Below are 23,074 nucleotides of genomic sequence, written 5' to 3'. Positions count from 1 at the left end.
AGGAGCAGGGCAGGAGAGCAGCGCGGGCGGAAAACAACTAGCCTTCTTTTTTTTTTCCCCTCAATTTTTTCCCCATGCTCATTTTTTTCCCCCTCTTTGAGCTCATGCGCTTCATACGCTCGGCCGTGGCCGCCACATTCCTCACTGTGTGAGCGCGAGAGTGTGTGCGCGCGCTGCGTGCGTGCGTGTGTGTGTGTGTGTCGCCCAGCGTTCGGCACCAAGTGTGATATATAATTGCACCGGGGTTTGTTGTTATGTCAGGAATGCTCCCAAACACGCAGACACTCAGAGCTCTGGCACGCACCTACACACAAAACAGCGCCGATGACACACGTTCGACAATTAAGGCCACAGACAAACACACATGCATGCAGGCGCTCTGCGGGGAGTCGCTAAGGGCAGGAGGAGGTCAAAGCTCCAGCAGCCCTCTAAACATTGTAAACATACTTCCTTCCTCTCTCCCTCCCTTCGCTCTCTCCCAGCTGCATAATCAGAGGCGCCGACAGGCATACCGAAACACACTGCTGCAAACATCCAGATGCCCGTATCGCGGCCAGACAACCTATCAGCGCTCACCTTGTCGTCTTCGGCTGCTCCCAGATCGGGGACACACTGCTGGCCCGGGCTGTTGGGAGCGCCGTCTTTCCTTTTCTCCCGCTCTCGCTCCCTCTGCCCGGTGTGTTTGGTCTTGCAGGGCCGCTTGCCCTTGGGTTTGTCCGCGTCACTATGGCGACGAGGCTTGAGGGGAGGGGTGCCTCCCATGGACTGCTCCGGGGCCGGAGAAGGGGGGGCCCTCCTGGGCTCCTTGAGGCCACGGTCACCTGAGAAGGGGTCCAGCGGGTACGCTCTGTCCTTCAGCTGGCTGGGGGGAAGGGGAGGAGTAGCTACTCCTGGAGCAGGAGGAGAGGAAGGAGAGAGAGAGAGAGAGAGAGAGAAAGAGAGAGAGTGAGCGACGGATAGTGAGAGAGCTCAGTGGAACGGGAGGATGGGAAGGTATTACAAGGCCATCTCTCACCCTCTGTTGGTTTATTAATGAGCACACAGAGCTGTCTGGGAGCACAGCATGCCTGCTCGCTCAGGAAAAAATAAATTAAAAAATAAATAAAAACACACTCGCATGCACAACACAGGCTCACACAGACACCCCTGTAGTGAATTAGTGTGCACTTATTCAGTGCCGCAAGGACGCTGCTATGGGTAATCTCCTAAAACAAATGTGGCCTCACCGTGGACATTTATATGAAAAATAAAAACCTGCCCATGACACCGGAGTGTCAAAACGCAATTTAACAGCTTAAAAAAAAATCAGTTTTCTCGTGAGTATCAATGCATTTCTAACGACACAGGAGTGTGGTCGACACAACCTCTAAAATCGTTCACAGGGTGGGAACGAATTAAGCGGAGAGCGGAATTATACGTCTTGCTGATGCTTAAATCCGAGCACTATTCCAATGTAAAAGCCGTTGGGAAATTTTACATGATTCTTCACAGAGATCCGTGTGTTTGACCATCACATTGGTGGAATCCTGACAAAGAGATGGAGGAAAAAAGAAGGACCACAGCCCTGACAGTCACACAATGAAATATCCACATTCATTGTAACAACATGGCTGTTGCCAGGGTGATGTTATCTACAAAAGGGAGAAAAAAAATGTAGCCAATCAAGGCCTGAGGTTTCTGCAGGAAACATAAAACCAAAATCTCCCATGCTTTATTCACTTCCTTTTTAATCTCCCTCCTGCCCCTTTATTCCCTCCTCCTCGTCTCGTCTGTGCCTCAGTTTGGGCACATGAATAAGGGAAAGCCCCGTTTTAATAAGTTACCCCCCAATACGCGCATGCACGCACGCACACACAGAAGAAAAAAATCATTGATCACACATTAGTCACGCCTGCCCACGCATATCTCCATCAGCCACTTCCCTCATTCGCGCTTTCAGCGTTCTCACCATAGAGCCCACTGTAGACCAGCTAACAAAAAGGCCAAAACCACTGTGGGGGGTGGGGGCGTGGGTGGGGGACTACCCTGGTCCCGTTTTCTGATTTCCCAGCCCCTTTCCCCTGGCAGGAGGAAGTATCCCCTACCTCATTTCCTCTACCCCCCTCCCCACAGGCTCCCAGGAAATCCCCTAAAGACACAATGCTCAACAAGAAAGTGAAACGTGAGCCAAAGATAGATTTCCGTTACCCTAACTGAACTCAGATATACAGAAGCGGTTTGCACGGCTGGCGGCTCATTCTTACCATTAAGTAGCTTCTCGCAGCCCCATTTCCTGTTGATCTCAGCTCGCTGCGCTGCGGCTCGCTCGTCTGGCTCACCGGCCCTGATCTTGCGATCCCGCGGGCTCTGGGCCTGGGCGACCAATCGGGGCTGGGGCCACGGCCTCTCCTGTTTGATTTGGAACCCATCGGGGGAAACTGCGCCGGTGGCGGGCTTGCTGAGTCTCAGGCCCTTCAGCTCAATGCAGACCTTAAGCTTGCGCACCTCGTCGTCGTCATCCTCGTCGGGACTGGCCTGTTCACGCTCATCTGCAGACCAGAGAACAGAGTTGATGTTGTTTCTCATACATAGTTAAGTCGCCCTAGAATATGTTTGCCGTTTGGAAATTTTTTTAAAATGCACTGTGGCCAAGCTTATAACACAACATTCAAGGTTTTCACCCTCTCAAAAATACTACTCACCTTCTGCAACACACAAAACTACACAATACTGTATATACATACAACTGAGCACAAAGAACAAAGGGCATAAATCACTACATTCTTATGGCTTTTAAAACCCCCTCTACGCATTGCATTTAACCACACACACACACACACACACACACACACACACACACACACACACACACACACACACACACACACACACACACACACACACACACACACACACACACACACACACACACACACACACACACACACACACACACACACACACACACACACACACACACACACACGAAGCAGGGAGCGGGATGTGAAACAAACAGATTGGGGAGTAAAAGGGGAGAGAAGTCAAGAATCGGGCAGAGAAACAAAGCAATGAAGACTGGAGAAGCAGAGGGAGAGTTCTCCCCCCTGAAATTCACGGGGGGACGGGTATTTGACTTTGTCTGCCAGTGCCAGGGAGAGCCAGCGCAATACTGCATGCCAGAGAGAAGAAGAAAAAAAAAAAGGAAAAAAAAAAGGAAACCCAAACAGATGAGGGAAAAAAGAAAAGTAGATGAAAAGAGAAGAAAAGAGCAGCTTTGAAGAGGGTGGGTAAGCACGGCGGAGGAACAGCGGAGCTGAAAGGAGAGAGAGAGAATGGCTGTCCCCTCTTCCTCGCTTCTCTCTTGCACAGCGCTCAAAGGCAGGATTAAACACTTCTCTGAGCTGGCTGCCACACAGAGCGAAAGATGGGACGGAGACCGGGGGGGGGGGGGGGGGGGGGGGGGGTGCAGGGGTTGTGACGGAGCGGGGTTTAAGGTGGAATTAATTGGGAGGGAGTAAGCATCAAAGGGAATAGAAAGAAGGAACAAGGGATGAGGCCGCGCTCAGCGCCGCAGAAGATGAAGGGATAAGAAAGTGGGCAGAATTAGAGCGCATGGAAAGCCGTTGTTGAGGTGGCATTTGAGAGAAATTCTCACCTGCAGAAATTTTGGGTCTTTTCTCTGCGTGGAACAGCCGCTCCGCGTCCTCCCTCTCCGAGTCCTCCTGCTCGGCCTTGATGTAGAGTGGACGCTTCCTGGCGGCGCCAAAGCCAAGGCAGGCTCTCTCCTCGGCGTACCCTCTCGCCGGAGTCAAAGTGGGGGGCATGCAATAACCGTCTTCTGACTCTCTGAACACCTTCCTCGTTCCGTCATTTAGCCCTCCGTGGCAGGCACCTCTGGCCCCGTCTCTGGCCCCCTGCCCTGGGGACCAAGGCTCCCTCGGGCCCCCACACCTCTGGAGGACTGGAACTCTGTTATTAGTGTACGCCGGCCGGACATCTGAGGAGAGCAGAGACAAACAGATGGAAAAGGGGGGGGGGGGGGGGGGGGGGGGAAATGGAGACAGACACATGGGGACAGTATGTAGACGGACAGAAAGAGAGCGGAGAAGGAAAAAAAAAAAGAGGGTGGGGGGTGAGACAGGGTGGGGGATTGACAGAGGGAGAATGCCAGTTAAACACCAGCCAGCTTTTATTCTGTTTTAAAGACAGGCAGTAAAACTTTGATGGGGTAAAGACTTTTTAATCTGATGTGAGCGGAGCCAGCCGCCTGACAGTTCAGCGCAACCGCTCGCACTTCCAGCGAGGAGAGGCAAGAAAAACATCCTGCGCACTCACTGCGCACGGCAACTCCCATCGCCCCCCCCCCCCCCCCCCCCCCCCCCCCCCCCCCCCCCTTCTCTGTCCTCCCCCAAGGCATGACCGCACCACGCCCTTCTCACACAGAGCGTGACTCTACCCCCCTTCCCCCCCCCCCCCCACTCCCTCTCTCGCTCTGTCTCTCTCCATGCCATAATTAGGCTCACACGTCAGCCGCGGCCTCGCTCCAACACACAGCTGGGCTCCCAGCCAACGTAACTAACCCCCCTCCTCCTCCCCTTCCTCCCTCTCGCTCTCTTTCCGTTGCGCTCTCCCATCCGCTTTCACCCACTAAACCCCCCCTTCTCTCTCTCTCTCTCTCTCTCTCTCTCTCTCTCTCTCTCTCTCTCTCTCTCTCTCTCTCTCTCTCTCTCTCTCTCTCTGTCTCTCATCTCACGCAATCTCTGCCCCTCCTTCTCTTCTCGCTCTCCCCCTCGGTCGTCTCTCGGCGCAGATAAGCACAAAAGGCTTCTTGAAAAATAAAACTTCCCCTCTGTCTGTCTCGTCGCTCGCTCGTTCGTTCGTTCGTTTTTGCGCCGCCGAGCTCGTGTAAGAGTGTCTGCGTGTGTGTGTGTGTGTGTGCGTGCGTGCGTTTTAAGTCTGTGCGTGGAAGTGTGTCTTTTTTTAGAGTGACCCGGTCTTGCCTAAGCATTTGCTGCAAGTGCATGTGAGTTGAGTACACGCACCTATTGTTTGTGTGTGTCCCTTTCTGAGTGTTCATTTGCGGTGTGTGTGTGTGTGTGTGTGTGTGTGTGTGTGTGTGTGTGTGTGTGTGTGTGTGTGTGTGTGTGTGTGTGTGTGTGTGTGTGTGTGTGTGTGTGTGTGTGTGTGTGTGTGTGTGTGTGTGTGTGTGTGTGTGTGTGTGTGTGTGTGTGTGTGTGTGTGTGTGTGTGTGGTGCTGGGTTACTCACCCTCCCTCTCTCCCTGCCTGGTGGTGTGCTGGCAGTGTTCCAGCGCTCGCTCTCTGCGCTGGCCGTCTGCCAGCTCCCGTCCTGCTGCTGAGGCAGACACACACACACCGCCGCCCTCCTTCTCCTTCAGCTCCAGCTCCGAGAACCGCATCATTGCCCGCTGTGCGCACACACACACACACAAATGCAGAGAAAACCCATGAAAACCACTCATCGTCTGCCCACGCCGCACACACACACGCGCGCACACACACGCACGCACACACACACCTCTCTAAGCCTCAATCTGGCCTCAACAGCTACAGAAGCAAAAATTGCATCAGAAATCACATTGTCTCAAAATCAAAGAAAAATGCCAAAGAAATTAAACCCACACACACAAACGCACACAGGACAAAAAAAAAAAAAAGGTAGACAGATAAATCACAAGCATGGCATCAAGACACAGGTTAGACTACTGCAGCCACTGTGAGTCCATGCGCTCTGGGGCTTAGGTCCTGGCATCTCCCTTCCTGAAACATAAACATGGCTAGGAAACATATACATCTAAGCCCTGAGGCAGAGAGAGGAGATGAAAAAGAGGAAAGAAGGGAGTGGGGAAAAAAGAAGTGTGCAGCGATACAGAGTACAAAGGAGACAGAGCCCATCAGAGGCAGATGTGATAAGAAATGTAAAGAACTGACCTCCCAGTTAGCTGCAGGTTGACTTATATTACTCCCCTCTCGTGATATGACTTCCATCTAAGCAATTAGAATGGGGGGGCTCAATATATCTGTCCATCATTTCATCTTTTTTTAATGAATTTTTGTTATGTTTCTCCACATGTTTCTTTACACACAATAGGCAGCTACAATCCCACAAAATAACACAATCAAATGAAAGTGACTCAACAGGTCAATTAACACTGCATCAAAACCATCAAATACTTTTCTAAAAATGCATGAATGACAAATTTGCAAATTAAAATAAAAAACAATATGTTCATTTTTTAGCACGATTGATGAAGCGAACTTAGCTGTAAAAAATTTTTTACATGTCCCGAAATAGAGCATTTGATAGCTTTGTGTTGCAGCTGTGCATTGACAAGCATGACACAGACAAAACCACAGTTTTCTAGGGTGCGTTCACAACATAGACAGACATGTTCAACCTATTAACATATCTGCCTCTGAGCCAGTGAATAATATGACGTAGGGTTTGTTTGTGTTTCTATGCTGAACTTTGAGCACAAAGAACCGATGGTAACAGTATAAAACAAATAGCTCAGTGTGTGAATTTGAATGGCAGGTGATGGCCTGGTGTAGGGGACGTCACTGTTGTTGTGCATTTATAGATGTAGAGTAATGTGTGTTAGCAGAGAGGGTCTTTTAGCCAGTGGGGTGAGGAGAAAATGATGACCTTGGACAGCAACCAGGCAGGGCAGCATAGGCCATCAGGGGGAGGAGGGTTGGGGGAGGATAGCAACTGGCGTACGGGGGCATGCAGAAAGCCTAAGAGGAACCCCAAAGAGGGCAGCTGCTGGTTTTTAAGCACACAGCAAGCCCTCCACTGCCCCTAACCTTGGGGTTAAGCATAGCCAAAGGCAGTGTGAACTGTGAGGCTGCCACAGTCATGCTCTGAAACTACAGTGTATGGCTCTATAGCACAGTCAGCACTAACATGCTTTAGCCCCAAGGCAGTCACACAAGGACAAGCACGTACGGACACACAAACACGCACGCACAGAAATAACCTTTAAAATGACTGCTCACTAATCACCATACGGTGATGGCAGCCCTGGTTAACCTTTGAACTGTCCTTCCTGATAGAGAGCCTCAACTAGCCTCGCACCAGCTCACTGAGACAATGATAAATTAAGGGGAAGGTCAAGCCTATGGCCAGGACAGTAGCATGACAGCACTTATATTGTTGGTGCTTAGTTTGTAAATGCAGAGTATGCCAATTTCATGCAGGGTTTGTTCCACAGGCAGTTCTGAATATTGCAGCAAGGGAATAAAGACAGTGGCCCTTTGGGGGTTTATTCCTGCGTGGATGTTAGAACTCAAAAGTATGTTGGAAATGTCTGCTCATAAGAACCGTTGGTCATACTGACCCCTCTGCAGCCCACCACCCCTTGAGCCCAATATATCCTGTACTGTATATACAGCCAGCAGTGTTAATAGCCTTACCTGCAAAGCTCTCTGTTCACGGCTCAGCTTGCTGGAGTCAGCATACAGCTCAGTGGTGACACATTTAAAGCGGTCGCCAACGTAGCCTGTGGAGTTAGCAATCCTCTTGGCCAGACTGGATCTACGAGACCCTTTAGATGAAGTCTGGTTACCGTCTTCGTCCTCCTCATCCCCTTCTCCTTGGGACTCTCCGAGGTCAACAATACTGTCTTCCCTTTCAGTCTCCCTCTCGCACATTTTTTCCTGGTCCGACTCCGTCACCACATCTGTGCAGTGCTGAGTGATGAAGAGAGCTCGGCGGTCCCTGTCCCCTTTGTCCTTACCAGAGCTGCGCTCCCCAGAAGTACGAGCACAGCGCAAGGTGCTCTGGTCCTGGTCTCCAGGGTCTGGGCTGGGACTCCGTTCCCCCAGGCTCTCCTCTGAATGATCAATCTGACTCGGGGAAGTCAGGGATGTGCTAGATGTCACCCCTGGACAGCCTGTGTCCTGAAGAACCTTTGCTTTCCCAAAGGGAGGTTCTGGCTGTCTGTCACTGTAGTTGGGCTTCAGGGTGGGGCTCTGTCCAGAGTGGATTTGATAAGGATGTGAAAGGTGGTGTTGGTGTTTAGGCTCATAGTCAGTCTTTGTTAGATTTTGGTTACTATGACAACATTCATTTTGGTTAACCTTGGTGCTGGTCTCACCGGAAGGCTGTTTGTGGACTGTTGGGGTAGACTCAATATCTGTGTCAGAGTGTACAAGGTCAATGCATACAATCTTTTCTCTGGATGTTAAAGAGGAAGAAGGAGCTTTGCTTTGGCTGCCAACCTGTCCTTGTGCTCCTGAATCTCTTCCAGGCTTTATTTGGCTTCCTTCACCAGTCTCTTTCCCAATATTGTGATCTCTGTGGCCAACACATTCCTCAACAGCCCCCCGTGATTTTTCCTGTCCCCGAGGCTTCAAACTTGAATCTCCCCTTTCTGGCAGCTTATTTTCTGAGTGAGTCTGCATCAGGGGATGGGCCATCTCCTGTGAGTTATAAGTGAGGTACTCCCCTCCTGGACCAGCTGGGAGGTTGTGGTACGGTAAAGGGTGTTTTGCTGCCAGGTGGGTTGGGTAGAGGCTGTTGCTGCCAAGCAGTACTGGATGAGGGTAGACTGGGCCTTTCCCTGTAATTGGCAGGGAGTGAAGTGCCATGCCATCAGGGATGGGGTAGTGCAGGTATCTATTGGCATAAGCCAAACTGTGGTTCAGATAAGCGTCATTTTGAGGGAGGTAAAGGTGGCCGGAGGGGTGACCATTCTCTACACAGGGCCTCTTGTATGATTGCACCTCTGGAGTTGTTTCACCTCTCTTAGTGGTCAGGGAGGACTTCTCTGTTCCCTCTCTGTGGTGGCACCCAACTGATGGATGTTCTGATTGGCTGGGGCTATGTTTGACCCACTCACCATTAGGTTTGGGAGAAAGAGCCCTTGAACTGACCAGAGAAGAGCCAGAGTGTTGAGTGGAGGAAACGTTATGGTTGGGCTCCACAGTCCTTGGACAGGATGAGCTACGTTGCTGAGGGTGAACTCTCTCCAGACCCTTGTGTTTGATGACGGAGGGTGAGGAGCCTTTGGCTTGTGAAAGGCCCAGGTCTGCGTTAGGCCTTGGAGAGGAGGGCAGGCCTGGGGTGTGCTGCGTATGGGAAGGAGAAGGGCTAGGTACAACCCAGGAGGAGTGTAAAGTGCTGATCATCTCTGGCCTCTCTGAGACCTTTGAAGAAGTGCTGCTGACCACAGAGTGAGGATGGGAGGAGGGAGAGAGGGACAGGTTTTCCTTAAGGAGCTCTCGGCTAGGGGGTAGTCCATAACGTGCACTCGATGCCATAGTGTCCATCTTAACTGGGAATCCATTGTGAGGCAGTCCAAACTCAAGTATTCTTCCAGACAAATCTAAGGGCTTCTCAGCCGAGTCTTTGGTTGCTTGGGGTTGGTGAGCTGGCCTCTCAAAATTAGGCTTGGAGGGCGACCTGCTGGGTCTCCTTTCAACCCCTAAACTTCTGTGCTCAGATGCACCATCTCTCTGCCTGGACTTGTGGGGGCTGGGCCGGGCAGGAGAGGGCTGCTCTGATGCCATGCTGCTCACAGAGAATGGATGAGGAATGGACTGCGTGGTTGAGGATGAAGAAGATACTGAAGAAGTGGAGGAGGTGGGTGGTTGTCCGATCCTAGCAACTGGTCTTTGTATGTCTTGTGAACTGTCATTGAGAGCAGGGGAATGGGGAGGCTGGGGAAGGCGAGAGGATGCATGAGAAGAAGAATCAGTAGGCAGACTATTATTATTCCCACCATTGGTGCCACTAGTGCTAGAAGTACTGCTGTTATTGTTGTTGCTTGAGCCCTTCCGAGAGGGAGGTCTGCTTGGGCGACTGCTCCTGCTTGGGGACCGGTCCCTGTCTAAAGCAGCCTGATGGTGCTGAGAATGAGGGGAAGGTTGGTGAAGTTGCTGTGCAAATGAAGGTGGAACACCAAGCCCTTTGTCTTGGCAGTGTACCAGTGATGTGGGAGCCACTGTAACTGTAGGAATCCTCATGGGGGGCGCCACCATTGGAGAAGAGATGGGAGAGGGAGGATAAGGTGGCATATAGTATAGCCTCTCTGCAGCAGACGCTGCAGCAGGGTTACCCCCCTGAGCTGCACACATAGAGTAGGCCAGGTGCTGGGGAAGATAGGGGTTGGGCTGGCTGAGCAAGGAGGCTTTGTACATGTTTAGAGCCGCATACTTGGATGTGTCCATGAAGGGATACATGCTTGCTTCAGGGTAGGGGCTGAGCCATGGCAGGCGCAGGTAGCTGCCACCAGCCAAGCCCAGCTCAGATGCTTTGTCTCCAGGCACCACTCTGCGTTCCAAGCCTAGACCTTCAGCTCCAGGAACCAGCACAGGCTTGTGGTGACCTGGATGGGTGCCCTTGTAGAGGCCCAGGTATCCATTATTGGGCTTACGACTGTCCAGAGGGCCATCAGGCTTGTAGATGAGCTCTGGGAGGCCATCCCTGTTATAAGTGAGGGGGAGACCGGGCGTCTCTCTGCTCTTGTCAGCTGGTAGTGCTCTGATCCCTGGGTATACAACCCCACCATGGAGACGAAGGCCATCATGCATCAGAGCGCCTCGGTCAAGCCCCATTGCTGCCAGGGGTGTCAACCTCGCATCCACCTGCAGCAAAAGAGGGATACAAGAGAAGTAAATGTGAAAATCATCAAAGATATCAAATCCTTCGGAGCAAAATTCTAAATCCAAAACATTCAAATTAAAAACATGAACTATCCCACTTAATTGTTCTAGATTACATACGTTCATGCGCATAGTGAAACAGACAACGTGTTTATTTCCAGATAACAGTGACTCAGTGAAAAAATTGTGGAAACTGAGACAAAGAATGACAACAGGGACTTGCCATGTTTTGTGTGATGTGGTTCCCTTGTCTTAGTTCCAGGTTGGTTTGTGTCTCAGCATCGACATCACGAACAGATGTTGCCCTGTGGAGATGAGCAAGCAGTTAGCAGTCAGTGCCTTGGCTCTGCCACACACACCAGGCACATGCCGGCAGACACAGACACACTCCCTAAATCTTTGTTGTGATGTCAAAGAAATTGGTCCCCAACAGAGACATTGCTTAGAAATTAAACATTTAATTTCTGGGCATGCAAATCTAAATAATATGTCAACATATGCATTATTGCAATGTAGCAATCAAATGTGGCACATATATGTGTAAGTGATATAAGACACAGGGGAAAAGTACAAACAAGCAAGATAATAGCATCGCTACCTATAGTGATCACAACCTTCCTCGCACGCACGCACGCACGCACGCACGCACGCACACACACACACACACACACACACACACACACACACACACACACACACACACACACACACACACACACACACACACACACACACACACACACACACACACACACACACACACACACACACACACACACACACACACACACACACACACACACACACACACACACACACACACACACAACTCCACTGAAGTAGTCAGTGGAGATGAAAGCACTGTGTGGGCTCCCCTCCCCTCCCATCCATCAACACCCCTCGGCAACTACCCATTCTCCTATTCCCCCTCCTCTGACCCCCACCCTGTGGGCTAGACGTGCATTGTGGGGCCGCGTCTATTCAGTCACGTTCCACACACACTGGTTTTTCTGCGCCCTCTTTGACCTGCTCTCTCAGCTGCCTCAGCCGGATGAGCGAGGGAAGATTATACATCAGAGACCACTTCGGTGGGAGACTATTTATCCACCCGCCAGCACAGAGCCTCAGATCAACAAACACACCGACGAACAGATGCACAAGTACAGTATGCAAGAGAAAAGACGACAACTATGCAAACATTTACAGTAAAACAAAGAAAAGTCATAAGTAATAAGTAAAAATAAGTTTGAAAAAGAAAATCAAAGATTCCTTTCTGTGTGAAATCCTAAACAATCTGAAAATGTTTTGTATGCATTTGAATATATTTAAAGACTGAAGCATAACTGAGTAGTTGTGTTGATATAAAATAAGTTATACAAGAGAAACATCAGCAATTAATTAATGTATTGTCTTTAACATTAAAAATGTACTTTTACAAGCCAAGTGCTGATGGTGCTGGATTTAAAAACATCATTAAAACAGAGATATAAAGAGATTGCTCCTGCCACAACTAAACACAATTTGGGGTGTGTAGCTGACACAAATGTATTTTATGTGTGAGTAAAACCTACAAACAACACTTGTGGACCAGTTTTTGGTGATGTAAACTTTTAATCCTCGAGCAGTTTACCACTTTGTTCCATTTAATTGTCATTTACTGGCTTTGGTCTGCTTGAATATTGATAAAAAAAAAAACTGGACAAAAATTGGGGTGTTGTAATGCAACTACGTGAGGACATAGAGAAGTGAACGACCTCAGCTGTTGTGACAGCAAATCTGAAGCAATTTTGGAGTTCGCATTTAGCGTGTCATTTTAGTCAATGTAAAAAAAAAAACCCCTACTTTTTAAGACATCACAAAAGTTTGGTGCTCACATTTTTTTGTACAAGTGGGAAAAATTAGAAGCCTCTGAGCTTGGTGAGTCAAGCGGCATGTTGACCTACTCACCCAGTGGTTTGCCTGACTCAAGAAGCTGTTTTATAACCATCAAAGAGGTGAAGCAACAATGAGAGAAGAAAAAAAAAAAAAAAAAAAAAGATTGCTGCCTACTTGTCAGATCTTTATGTAAAAAAAAATTATATATATATTCAAGCTTGTATATTAGACAACAAGACTGTACCTTTTTTGTGTGTAAGGCAGCTGTGTGTTGAGCCAGTGCAGAGCAGAGGTGGGAGACTGGGGCAGAGCGAAGTGCCTTTAAATAGTAGTGAGAGTGAAGCCATTCCGTGCACGGCAGTGCTGAGAGCAGCACAGAAACTCGGCTCCTCGATCATGGCAGAGAAACGCCTCTGAGCCTCGCTGCCGCGCCGCTGGCACGCCACTTTTATTGCCGTGACCCGGGGCCCATTAATCAGCCTGCTGCGGGCCCCTCGGCATGGCTCCTCCCTGCCCCCCCTCCCCCTCCCTCCCTCCGCTCCCCGGAGCCAGCTCTCGCTTCGACTATATCCGCATCCGACGGAACTGCAACGGTGTGAGTGCAGGTGCACGCGTGCAGCCACGTGTGCGCGTTGCTGCAATTTACACAGGCGGCGCCGAGCATCAGTCCCGTCGCCTGCGTTTCCTGGAGCGACATCTCTCTCTCTCTCTCTCTCTCTCTCTCTCTCTCTGCGCACACACACGCCTGAGCTCGTGACATGAATCGCACGTACATAAAAAAAAAGGAGAGAAAAAAAAAAAAAAGTGTCTCGCATAAATTCAGAGACTCGGGTGTCACGCTGCCCTTTGAGGACGTTTCCGTTCAACCTTCACCGCCAACAGTTCTCTCTCTCCCCTTGGCACGGATCTGCGTATGGGCCTCTCCTCTCCTCTCCAGAAAAAGGGGAATAAAATACAACTTTGGAGAGGAAATGGTCCGCTCACGTTCAGGTCAGGACTACACAGCAGCTAAAAGACAGTCTGCTGTCTCGTGGCCTCCAAGTCATTTCATTTCCATTAAATGAATAGTAGTCCAGGCTACGATGAGAGGCTGCGCCGGGGGCCTCAAGGTCAGGATCAAGTACATGGCGGCACACTGCGCACGCGCGCACACGCAGAGCCGAGAATAACACTTTTTTTGGAAGCCTTTGTTAGCACGTGCGGACCGCTGTAGACTTTGAACTGCAAACTCAAAAACTTGTTTAAATTGTGCCAAAACGCAAAGTGCTCCATGGGTCAATGTTTCACCAGCAGCCTGCCGCTGTTATTGTTAGAGGCTGTATAGAAAATGGAAACCGGTGCACAATAAGGCTTATATGAAGTGGACTTTAATGTAGAATGTGTTTTGGATGATTTGAAAATGTTCCTGCATCATCAGCACCGACAGCGTAGAGACTCTGTACATATTTCAATGTATAACTTTAATGAAGTTTGAAGACATTTTCAGTCGTATTATGCATTGAAAATATTATTCTGCACAAATGTCACATTGTGAGTAGCAGGACGGGGGAAGGAAAGAGGGGGGGGGGGATATAGGAAATGTGTTGACGCCCATCCCCGCTGCTAAGAATAGTTTGCGCAACAAACAACTCCCGACGGCCGTCCAATCCATCACGCTGGTCGGCGGCGGCAGCAGCAGGCGGGGGGGGGGGGGGGGGGCGCAGCGGTCGGAGCTGCGTTTATAAACCAGACCGCTGGAGCGGAGCCCCGACTCGCACCATTAAACAGAAAACCACCGGGTGTTTTTAGCGGAACCTCACATAGCTCTGTAAGGGCCTATTTCGGTGCCGTGCGCTTTTTTGGGAGGGAGGAGCGAAAAAAAAACAAGGGAAGAGAAGAAGAAAAGAAGAAGAAGAAGGAGGAGGAGGGAGTGCGGGGAGAAATAACACACGGCTGGCTTCTCCCTCTCCCCCCCCCCCCCTTCGTTTCCTGTTTCTGACGACAGCGACTTGAACTCCGCGTGACCCGCGGTACACGCACCGGAACAAACACTGGCACCGCTCATCGTCTCCTCCAGGACGGAGGCCCCTGTGCTCCGTGCGCGCGCGCGCGTGTGTGTGTGTGCGTGTGTGTGTTGGACAGACTCTAGGCAAATTGGAGTTTGCTGTATGCATCACCGCAATCATTGTCCTCTAAAAAAAAAAGAAAAGATAAATGACCCTGATGCAGATAAATGGCTCCTGGCCATATCGACCATTCACACACAAACAACCCTCCCGTGATCTCGGTGTGGCCGTGGGGGCACGGTCGTGGCTTCTCTTTTTCCAAGTCTGTCCGCCACAATAACTGGAAAACGAGAATGTGGATGAACAGGGAGCGACGGAGCCCTTTCGCTCCACGTCCCTGGAGCCGCGCCAAGCCCTCTGAAGCGCAGAGCGCCGATCGGCTCCAAAAAAAAAAAAAGGAAAAAAAGAAGAAAAAAAATGCAGTGTGACGCAGGATAATCTCCGCAGCGACGGGGGTGGGGTGGGGATAAACACGGATTAAATGCGGGCGCGCGCGGACCCACGCACTCCCACATTCACACTCAGTCACACGCGCACGCGCGTACGCACACGCGCACACACCACAGGCTCCAAAGCGCAGGGATTCTGCGCACACACATTTGTCGGTGCGAACGAAATAGAATTCAGCAATTCCGAGGAAATCACATATACAGCGCGGATGAAACGTACAACCTGACTACTAATTATACAGCCTCGGGGCCACTTGTTCCCCAGCAACTATAAAAAATAAAATAAAAAAAAAGAAAGAGCGCGGCAGACAACGCGCAGCCCCCGAGTCTTAATTGTTATTGATTATCGGGCCGACGTGTTGCTGCCAAATGGTCCGACTGAACGCGTGGACTCAGCGCGCCGTCGGTAGAAAGTTGACACGCCGTTTGTCAGCGTACACTTTCTGATACAGGAGAGAACATACAGCGATTGAACCGGGACGATGGGAGGAGGAGGAGGAGGAGGGGGAGGAGGGCCGGGGGAGAGATGAAGGAGGGAGAGAGAGAGAGAGAGAGAGAGAGAGAGAATGCTGCGGGGGAGCATGCAGCGCGGAGCTGGAAGGAGCCGACGGCGACTCTTCCGCTGTCACATTGTTAGCGACCGCGTTGTAAACAAGGGGCCCCTGCGTCCTCCCCGTGCCGCCGCACGGCCGCATGCAAGTCGGTGCGCGGTTCGGTTCGCCCCCCCCCCTCTCCCTCTCCCCCCGGCAGCACGGCAGTCAACAACGGGCGGCATTGTGAGGCCGCCCCGGCCCCAACCCCAACCCCGTGCTGTCACTAGGGCCCGGGCGGCGGCGGCTGAACTGCCTCTATTCATCGCGGGCCAAATGAGGACTAAATGGCCCTTTATGCCACCAAAGGGACCGGATTGTGTTTGGAGGGGGATGCGCACGCACGAGTCGGGCCCCGCGTGTACCGGAGGTTTTCTTGACTTTTTCTTTGAAACGCACGGTGTTGCTTTCATGTGCTGAATAAAAGCGCATGACGCTATAAGTCTGGTCTCCATATAGAAACACACACACACTCACACACACACACACACACACACTGGATGAATAGTCTGTTTGAAGAGGAGGCTTAATTATTGGTGGTGGGTAAAAGACGTTAATTAGGTTTAATGAACGTCGGTTCAAACAGGTGCCGAATCACGAGGTAAACCACATCAGCTCTGACGTGGCCCGGACGGTCTCATATAGGTTGGAAACACAAACCGATTCTTTACAAAAGAAAAAAAAAAGTGCACCTTTGTTCTCATATGATAGGATGACTGATGATCCCCAACTCGAGGTCGAGAGCTTTTTATCCAGCCCATCGTGAACCCGGTGACGTGCCATCCAGACGCCAGATAACGCATTCCAGCTTTGAAGGCGGTTCTCGCTGTAATAAACACTCCTATCGGCGTCGCCCCGCGCTGCGCTGCGCTGCCAAGCGGCTGTGCAGCTTTCGTCAGATAGATAGATGGATGCCCGAGGCGCCGACGTCTATAAAAAAACAAACGAGGAGGCCCGATCGAGCCACGCAGAGGCCCGGAGGAGGGAGGCGAGGTGTGTCATCATCACTCCAGCTGCTAAATCAATCTTCCGATAGGCCAGGACGAGGTTAGTCAACTCAAATGCGATCGCGGCGAGATTTATATTTTAATTACAGAGCTTGTGTTCATATGACAACCAAGTGATTGCATCTACCCAGCCTAAGCAAATAAATATAAAATAAAAATCCAAATTCCAAATGTTGCTTGAATGTGATTAACCAGCGCGTTATTTAAGAGGTATTGTCATGAACTGTCCGCGCGTAATCGGCTGCAGGACCGACGGTTTTTTGAATACGTCTGACAGTTGCATGCGGAGTCGAGAATAATGGGATGTGTGAGCGGCGGTTCTCTCGAGCCGTCCCGACCGCCTCCGCGTCTGTTAAACAGCACTGGGGGCCGACACATCTCTGCGGGGAAGTGATCCGTGCGCTCCAGCCCTCGTCAAAACAAAAAGGTTTGTGGAGCGCTGAGGGAGAGAGGAGGGAGGGAGGGAGGGGAGGGGAGGAGGGAAGAGGAGGGGGTGGGGTGGGGGGGGGGCGGCTCTCCCGTTTCATCGCGAGGTCCCGGGAGGCCAGCACGGAGCATAGCTTCAATCAAACCGTGACGTCTCCTCCGGGAGCTGCGCGGAGCCTGGAAAACTGATCTCTCCTCGGCTCGCTCTCTCTCTGTCTCTCTCGCTCTCTCTGTGTGTGTGTGTGTGTGTGTGTGTCTCTCTCTCTCTCTCTCTCTCTCTCTGCCTATCTCTCTCTGCCTCTCACTCTCCCTCTCTGCCTCTCTCTCTGTGTGTGTGCGTGTCTCTCTCTCTCTGCGTGTGTGTGTGTGTGTGTGTGTGTGTGTGTGTGTGTGTGTGTGTGTCTCTCTCTCTGCCTCTCCCTCTCTCCCTCTCCCTGTCGTGCCTCCGCTTTTGTTCACACGCACCTCGCCTCGGCAGCGAGGAGCGCAGCGCCGCCGGCAGCGACGAGACTGTTGTTTTATATCCAGGCGTCTGAGCGAGAGAGGGGGGGTGGGGGGGGGGGGGGTGGAACAAGCGCGACAATAAAACAGACCTCGTGTCTCCGACTGGATTGGAAAAAAAATAGAAAGAAAGACAAAAAAAAAGAAAGAAAAAACGAACGCGGCCATTTCCTGTTCCCCGAACACATTTCCACTGATCTCGCTGATGAGCTTTTCCCTCGCATGCATGCGTAATTTATATTCCCCGCGCGTGGTTCTTCATCGATTCCACATTAGAAAAGCGGACACGCGGCAGGTTAATGGGCTTAAAATGGAGGCGGTTGTGGCTGTGGCCCCTGAGCACGCGGCAGATTCCCCCGAGCGGCACCGCGCTGTCACACATCGCTCAGCGTGACATTATGACCCGGCGGGCCGCGGGGCCCCCGGGGGCCGCGGGGCCGGCGCTGCCTTCAGGTGCACTTTACACACCACACGATCCCTAAACTGTTGACGACAGTTTGTCCACAAATAGCTGCAGAAATTGGACTTCTCGGATACGCGCGCACACACACACACACACACACACACACACACACACACACACACACACACACACACACACACACACACACACACACACACACACACACACACACACACACACACACACACACACACACACACACACGAGCTTATATAGACTATTGATTTGAATTTTTTGTCCAGTTGGAGATGTAGGGCTGACAGGAGATAGCACGTGATCAGTTCAACACATTTACCATTTGAAATACAACTCTAAAGATAGAATAAACGACGAAATCTAACTAATAAAACTGAGATCAGTATGTCAAGCAGCCCCCCCCCCCCCCTCCCCTCATGTGCTCCGACACCTGGAGAACAGATCATCAGCCCCACGTTGACTTCATCGCGCACGGTGGAAAAATGATGCGCAAAAAAACCTGTCCGTCGAGGGTAAGACGACTGCACTATAAATAAAACTCGGCACCCACACACAAAATGTGAAGTATTTTTGTTTTACGCTGCCACAGCGAAGCACCCCTTTGGGGGGACATGCTCTATTGCCTAAGAGAGAGAGAAGGGTTTACTAAAAAAAAAAGAAAAAGAGGTTATCTTTGCCTCGACGTTTGGAGGTTATGGGCGAGCAGACTGTTTGGACGCAGGACAACCCACAATATTCTAATGGTCTGGCTGCACAATGGATGACCTCCACTTTTATTGTTTTTTTTGTTTTTTTAGCGAGAAACCCATATAGGACGTGACCAAAAGATGCCATTCAACATAAAAAAACTCACTACTTTGGCACAAAAAGTCAAAGTCTCAACACACCTCAGGAAATTAACCCAATGTAGAAAAAAGAAACTTATTTCCACCAAAGCCAAATGGAGCAAATGGTTGAATTGTTCAATAAACAGCATAATATCTGGCCAGTTTGGTAAATAACTGGTCAGAAATCACTGTCCCATAATCCATCAAATGTATTTCTAAGCTTGGGCTTTGTTGGATTTCCATCCTTTATTAAAGGAAAAGCTCGAATTAAGCCCATATGTATGACAAGGCGCCTTATACCTTCCCCGTATACCAGCTGAGATCGACGTTTAATTTAAATACAATTAAGCTTTTCTTCTGCCCTCCAAGCCCCCTGGAGTACAGCCTCCACCCCCCGCCGGTTAATCCCCTTTTTGCTCCGTTCCCTCGAAAGGACAAGGGCTCCGCTCCCTCTCGGCCGGGCAGACGCTTCTATGAGCGACTCTGTATACTGTATATATGTCCTGCGCGGATTGGCTGCCGGGATTTAAGTGGTCTTTTAGTGGCTGCTTCCCTCACTAAGCTCGTCAATGAGCTGGAGCCAGCCAATATGAGGCACATCGATCGTCCTAAGAGAGCGTTCCCTAATTAGTGCCCGTGTGGCTCCAGGACAGGCAGCAGGCCCCACGGCGGCACGGGAGGGGAAGCCTCCCCAACCCCGCCCCCACCCCCCCCCACCCCCAATCCCCCCCAACGAGAGGGAGCGTGTGGTCCGGGCGAGGTCCCGGTGAAACGCTGCTATCGCCCCGCAGAGGAGCTTTCGGAGGAGACGAGTCGGTTTGGAACGCGTCCAAAACGCCTTGCAGCACTGATTTCAATTTAACGGCAACTTTATAAAGAAGTATGGTTCGTACTGTTGGCTGCCGCCCACGATGGTGCAGAGGGAAGATGCCTATACAAGTAAAGACATATTTTTCTTAATATTGATAATGGCGGGGGTTGGATTACGGGGGGGATGGGAGAAAAAAAGTGGTTTAACGTTCGTGAAAGCGCACCAAGCCAAGAAGGCAACGGAGGAAGAAGGACGTTCCTTCAATACGTTTTTACAGTGTTTTCCTATTATTAACGAGTCTCCGGTGACACGTTCTCCCGTCAAGAGAGCAGCGCTGATCGGAGTCGCAGGGGGAGAAGGGAAGGGGGGGGGGGTCCTAACTGGCACTACATGGTTCCTCTGTGCGCAAAGGATCTTCCCTGCGCTGTGTGTGAGTCACAAGAGTGGAAGACAACACACTGTGGCGCAAAGTTACATCACGGAACACCTGCAAGACACGAAGTGTGTGCGCGAGCGAGCGCGAGGGAGGAGGGAGGGAGGAGGAGGGAGGAGGGGTGGCACGATGCCAAAGTGGTTTCCGTCGCCGACACAGGAAGATGAGCGGTGCGGTCCCGTCTCCTCCACACAAACACCTTTTCCTCACATCGCTGCCTCTGGGACTGGGACGAGATGACTGATCAACGTCCACTCTGTCCAAACAAAGCCCCCACACCTCCCCCACGGGAACACACACACACACACACACACACACACACACACACACACACACACACACACACACACACACACACACACACACACACACACACACACACACACACACACACACACACACACACACACACACACACACACACACACACACACACACACACACACACACACACACACACACACACACACACACACACACCGCGGGGTTGCCCTCCAACTGAACTGAACCGTGTATAAACGAAGCAGCGCCGCTCTCTTCCCCTCCGGCAGGGCGAGGCTGGATCCCGTAACCTTGTTTAGCGCAGAAGGCTCCGTGTGCGCGCACGCACACGCGCGTCCCCACACACACACACACCCACTCGCACCGTCGCCCCACGGGCACTCTAACACTTCGTCACGCAGACGGGGGAGTGCGAAACGCCTGAACGTTTCACCATCGAGGTCGGCGCCACTTTCAAGTCCGCTGATCTCCGGGACGTCCTTCTCACCTCCGTCCGGTTGACAGGACGGTTGTAAAAAAAAAAAAGAAAGAAGAAAAAAAAGAAAGACAGAAAAAAACAAAAAAAACAGGGCCAAGCTCACGGTCACATCATTACGTGTTCGTGTGCGCGTGTTATTTATCAACCACATGCCAGTGCCCCGCCGAAACGCACAAAGACCACCCTATGCGCTATTCTTAGAAGTGGCCGCTCCGCTCCCCGGTCTCTGCGCACCGCGCCGGGTTATCGCGCGGAGACTCAGCCCCACAAAGAAACTGTTGTTTCAATGTAAAACACCCCACACGAGGACGGCACATTCTCTGAAACCATCTCAGCTTTTATGGAAACTGTTCAAAAAAAATTGGAGGAAAAAAAGAAGACCACCGATTGTTTTCTGCCCTTCGCGCAGGGGGGGACCTCAACATCGCCCAAAACACACGCGCGCACACACACACACACACACACACACACACATCGCCAAAAGGACACACATTTCAGTTTGTCATTGATTTGCCTCACCTGGTTAATTGGTGCCAGTTCCAGCCGTCGTCTCGTGCGCTCCAACTCACGCCTTTTTCCTGTTTTTCCCAAGTTAACTCGGGGTGGGGGGGTGGGGGGGGCAGCGATCCCGTGCGTACGTAGACTGGCCCAATTACGGTCCTGTCTGCTGGATGCAGACGATCCGGGCCAAAAAGAGAAAAAAACAACTTAAAGTGTCTAACAGGTTATCCACTTGTCACGAAACAAAAACAAGTGTTCTACATAAAGTGCCCGGTGCTTATTCTATTGTCTACGGGCAACTCTCATCCATTACGTTCAATTTCAAGTGGACTTTTTTTCGCTGCCGCAAATGTCACTTGGGTTTTCCATAAAGCGACAAAAAGAGAAAAGATCCTGCGCGGAGTCAGATAAAAAATAAAAAAAAACGCGTTCGTCAGGAGAGAGAGAAGAAGAGAAATCCAACAAAAGAAGGAGAATTTAAAGGTTCCCTCGGAAGGAGCCGATGCGCCGAGCGGCCCGGGCCCCCTGAAGGATACAGGTGGCGAGGTCGGAGAAATTAATTCAGCTCGGCCGTACCTCGCAGCAGCGCCATGTTGGGTTTCAGCGGAGCACGCCGCGCTCGGAAAAAGCCCCTTTTTCTCCCGCTCGCGCCGTCACTCCATGTCCTCTCCGTCTGCGCAGTCCGCGTCCGGTCGGGGGGGTTCGCTGAAGGTTATTCCGTGTCGCTCTCCGTCCCGCGGTTTCCCCTTTCGACGAGCGCAGAGAGAGAGAGAGAGAGACAGAGAGAGAGAGAGAGAGAGAGCGAGCCCGGTCGGAGCCCCCTTGTTTCGCACCGAGGACGCACGGAGCTGTACGGGGAGTGCCGCACGGAATGGATGAACGCTGCCGAGACCGAGCGACTCGCTCCACTCCCACTCGCGCAGACTCTACCCAGAAGGCCAGTAGGGAGACCGCAATTACCATAAGCCTCCGGCGCACGGCAGTGGCTGCGCGCGCACGCACACTCGCGGAGACACACAAGCACACACGCACGCACACACACACACACACACACACACGCACACAGAGCGAGAGAGAGAGAGCGAGAAGCGAGAAGCGAGAAGCGACAAGCGCACACACTCACACTCACACACACACACACACACACACAAAACGAGACAGAGGGCGAGAAGCGAGAAGCGCACACACACACACACGCACACTCACACACACACACGCACACTCGAACTCACACTCTCACACACACACACACACACACACACACACACGAGCTCCGCTGAAACTCCCAAACAGGAACAGACGAGGTTTTAAGCAGCAGAAAATGAAGTCATAAAATGAAGTAGTGATAATCACAACGTTAGTAGCGGGACAAATTGTAAGCGTACGTGAGAGATAAGGTAAATGGAATGAAATGGAAAATTAAATGAAAATAGATATTTTGGGGCTAAAAGGAAGTGGTGTTCGCATGCGAGGACGATTTTAAAAAGTTTAGACCTCGTTAAGAAAAGCCCAATTTGAGGGTCATCATATATTTCCGTATGAGGGATATACATTAAAAATCAGCCTTAGCCAAGCATATATTGATGAACACATGTCGCCTGACTTTGGATTTTAAATGTGAGCCAATATTGACAAACAGGTAAAACAGAAGGAATCATAACCTCCATGTGCATCTCATTAACACTGGTCCCCTACTTCATCCATTATCCTTTTTTTTGGTGTATTTTGACTATTGTTCATATTTTGTCCCTGATTAAATTGTCATTTGAGCTTTTTCTTTTTTCCCCAAAGCCAACAGATAAGG

At 51.1% G+C, this 23,074-nt stretch overlaps 1 protein-coding gene across 4 annotated transcripts in view; it reads right to left on the bottom strand.

The window, feature by feature from the left end:
• bcor (BCL6 corepressor) overlaps nt 1–22,311 on the bottom strand; it is a 34,084-nt gene extending 11,773 nt beyond the window's left edge. Inside the window, exons 1-9 of one of the 4 annotated variants that reach the window (XM_035651030.2) lie at nt 21,847–22,311; nt 21,289–21,436; nt 10,830–10,911; nt 7,415–10,588; nt 5,930–5,986; nt 5,247–5,406; nt 3,635–3,976; nt 2,244–2,528; nt 577–890 (exon numbers count right to left, since the gene is read on the bottom strand). In XM_035651030.2, coding sequence (XP_035506923.2) covers nt 577–890; nt 2,244–2,528; nt 3,635–3,976; nt 5,247–5,406; nt 5,930–5,986; nt 7,415–10,588; nt 10,830–10,911; nt 21,289–21,436; nt 21,847–21,862 — 4,578 coding nt within the window. In that variant the 5' untranslated portion in view covers nt 21,863–22,311. Of the gene's footprint in view, nt 1–576; nt 891–2,243; nt 2,529–3,634; nt 3,977–5,246; nt 5,407–5,929; nt 5,987–7,414; nt 10,589–10,829; nt 10,912–12,725; nt 12,802–21,288; nt 21,437–21,846 lie in introns of those variants that run through there. The other 3 variants (XM_035651029.2, XM_047337509.1, XM_035651032.2) reach the window with 3 other exon arrangements.
• Nucleotides 22,312–23,074: the final 763 nt, after the last annotated feature.

Source organism: Scophthalmus maximus, chromosome 14 (assembly GCF_022379125.1).
Source record: "Scophthalmus maximus strain ysfricsl-2021 chromosome 14, ASM2237912v1, whole genome shotgun sequence".
Taxonomy (NCBI): Eukaryota; Metazoa; Chordata; class Actinopteri; order Pleuronectiformes; family Scophthalmidae; genus Scophthalmus; species Scophthalmus maximus.
The sequence above is the reverse complement of the archived record's forward strand: the minus strand, read 5'-3'. Positions and strand labels throughout refer to the sequence as shown.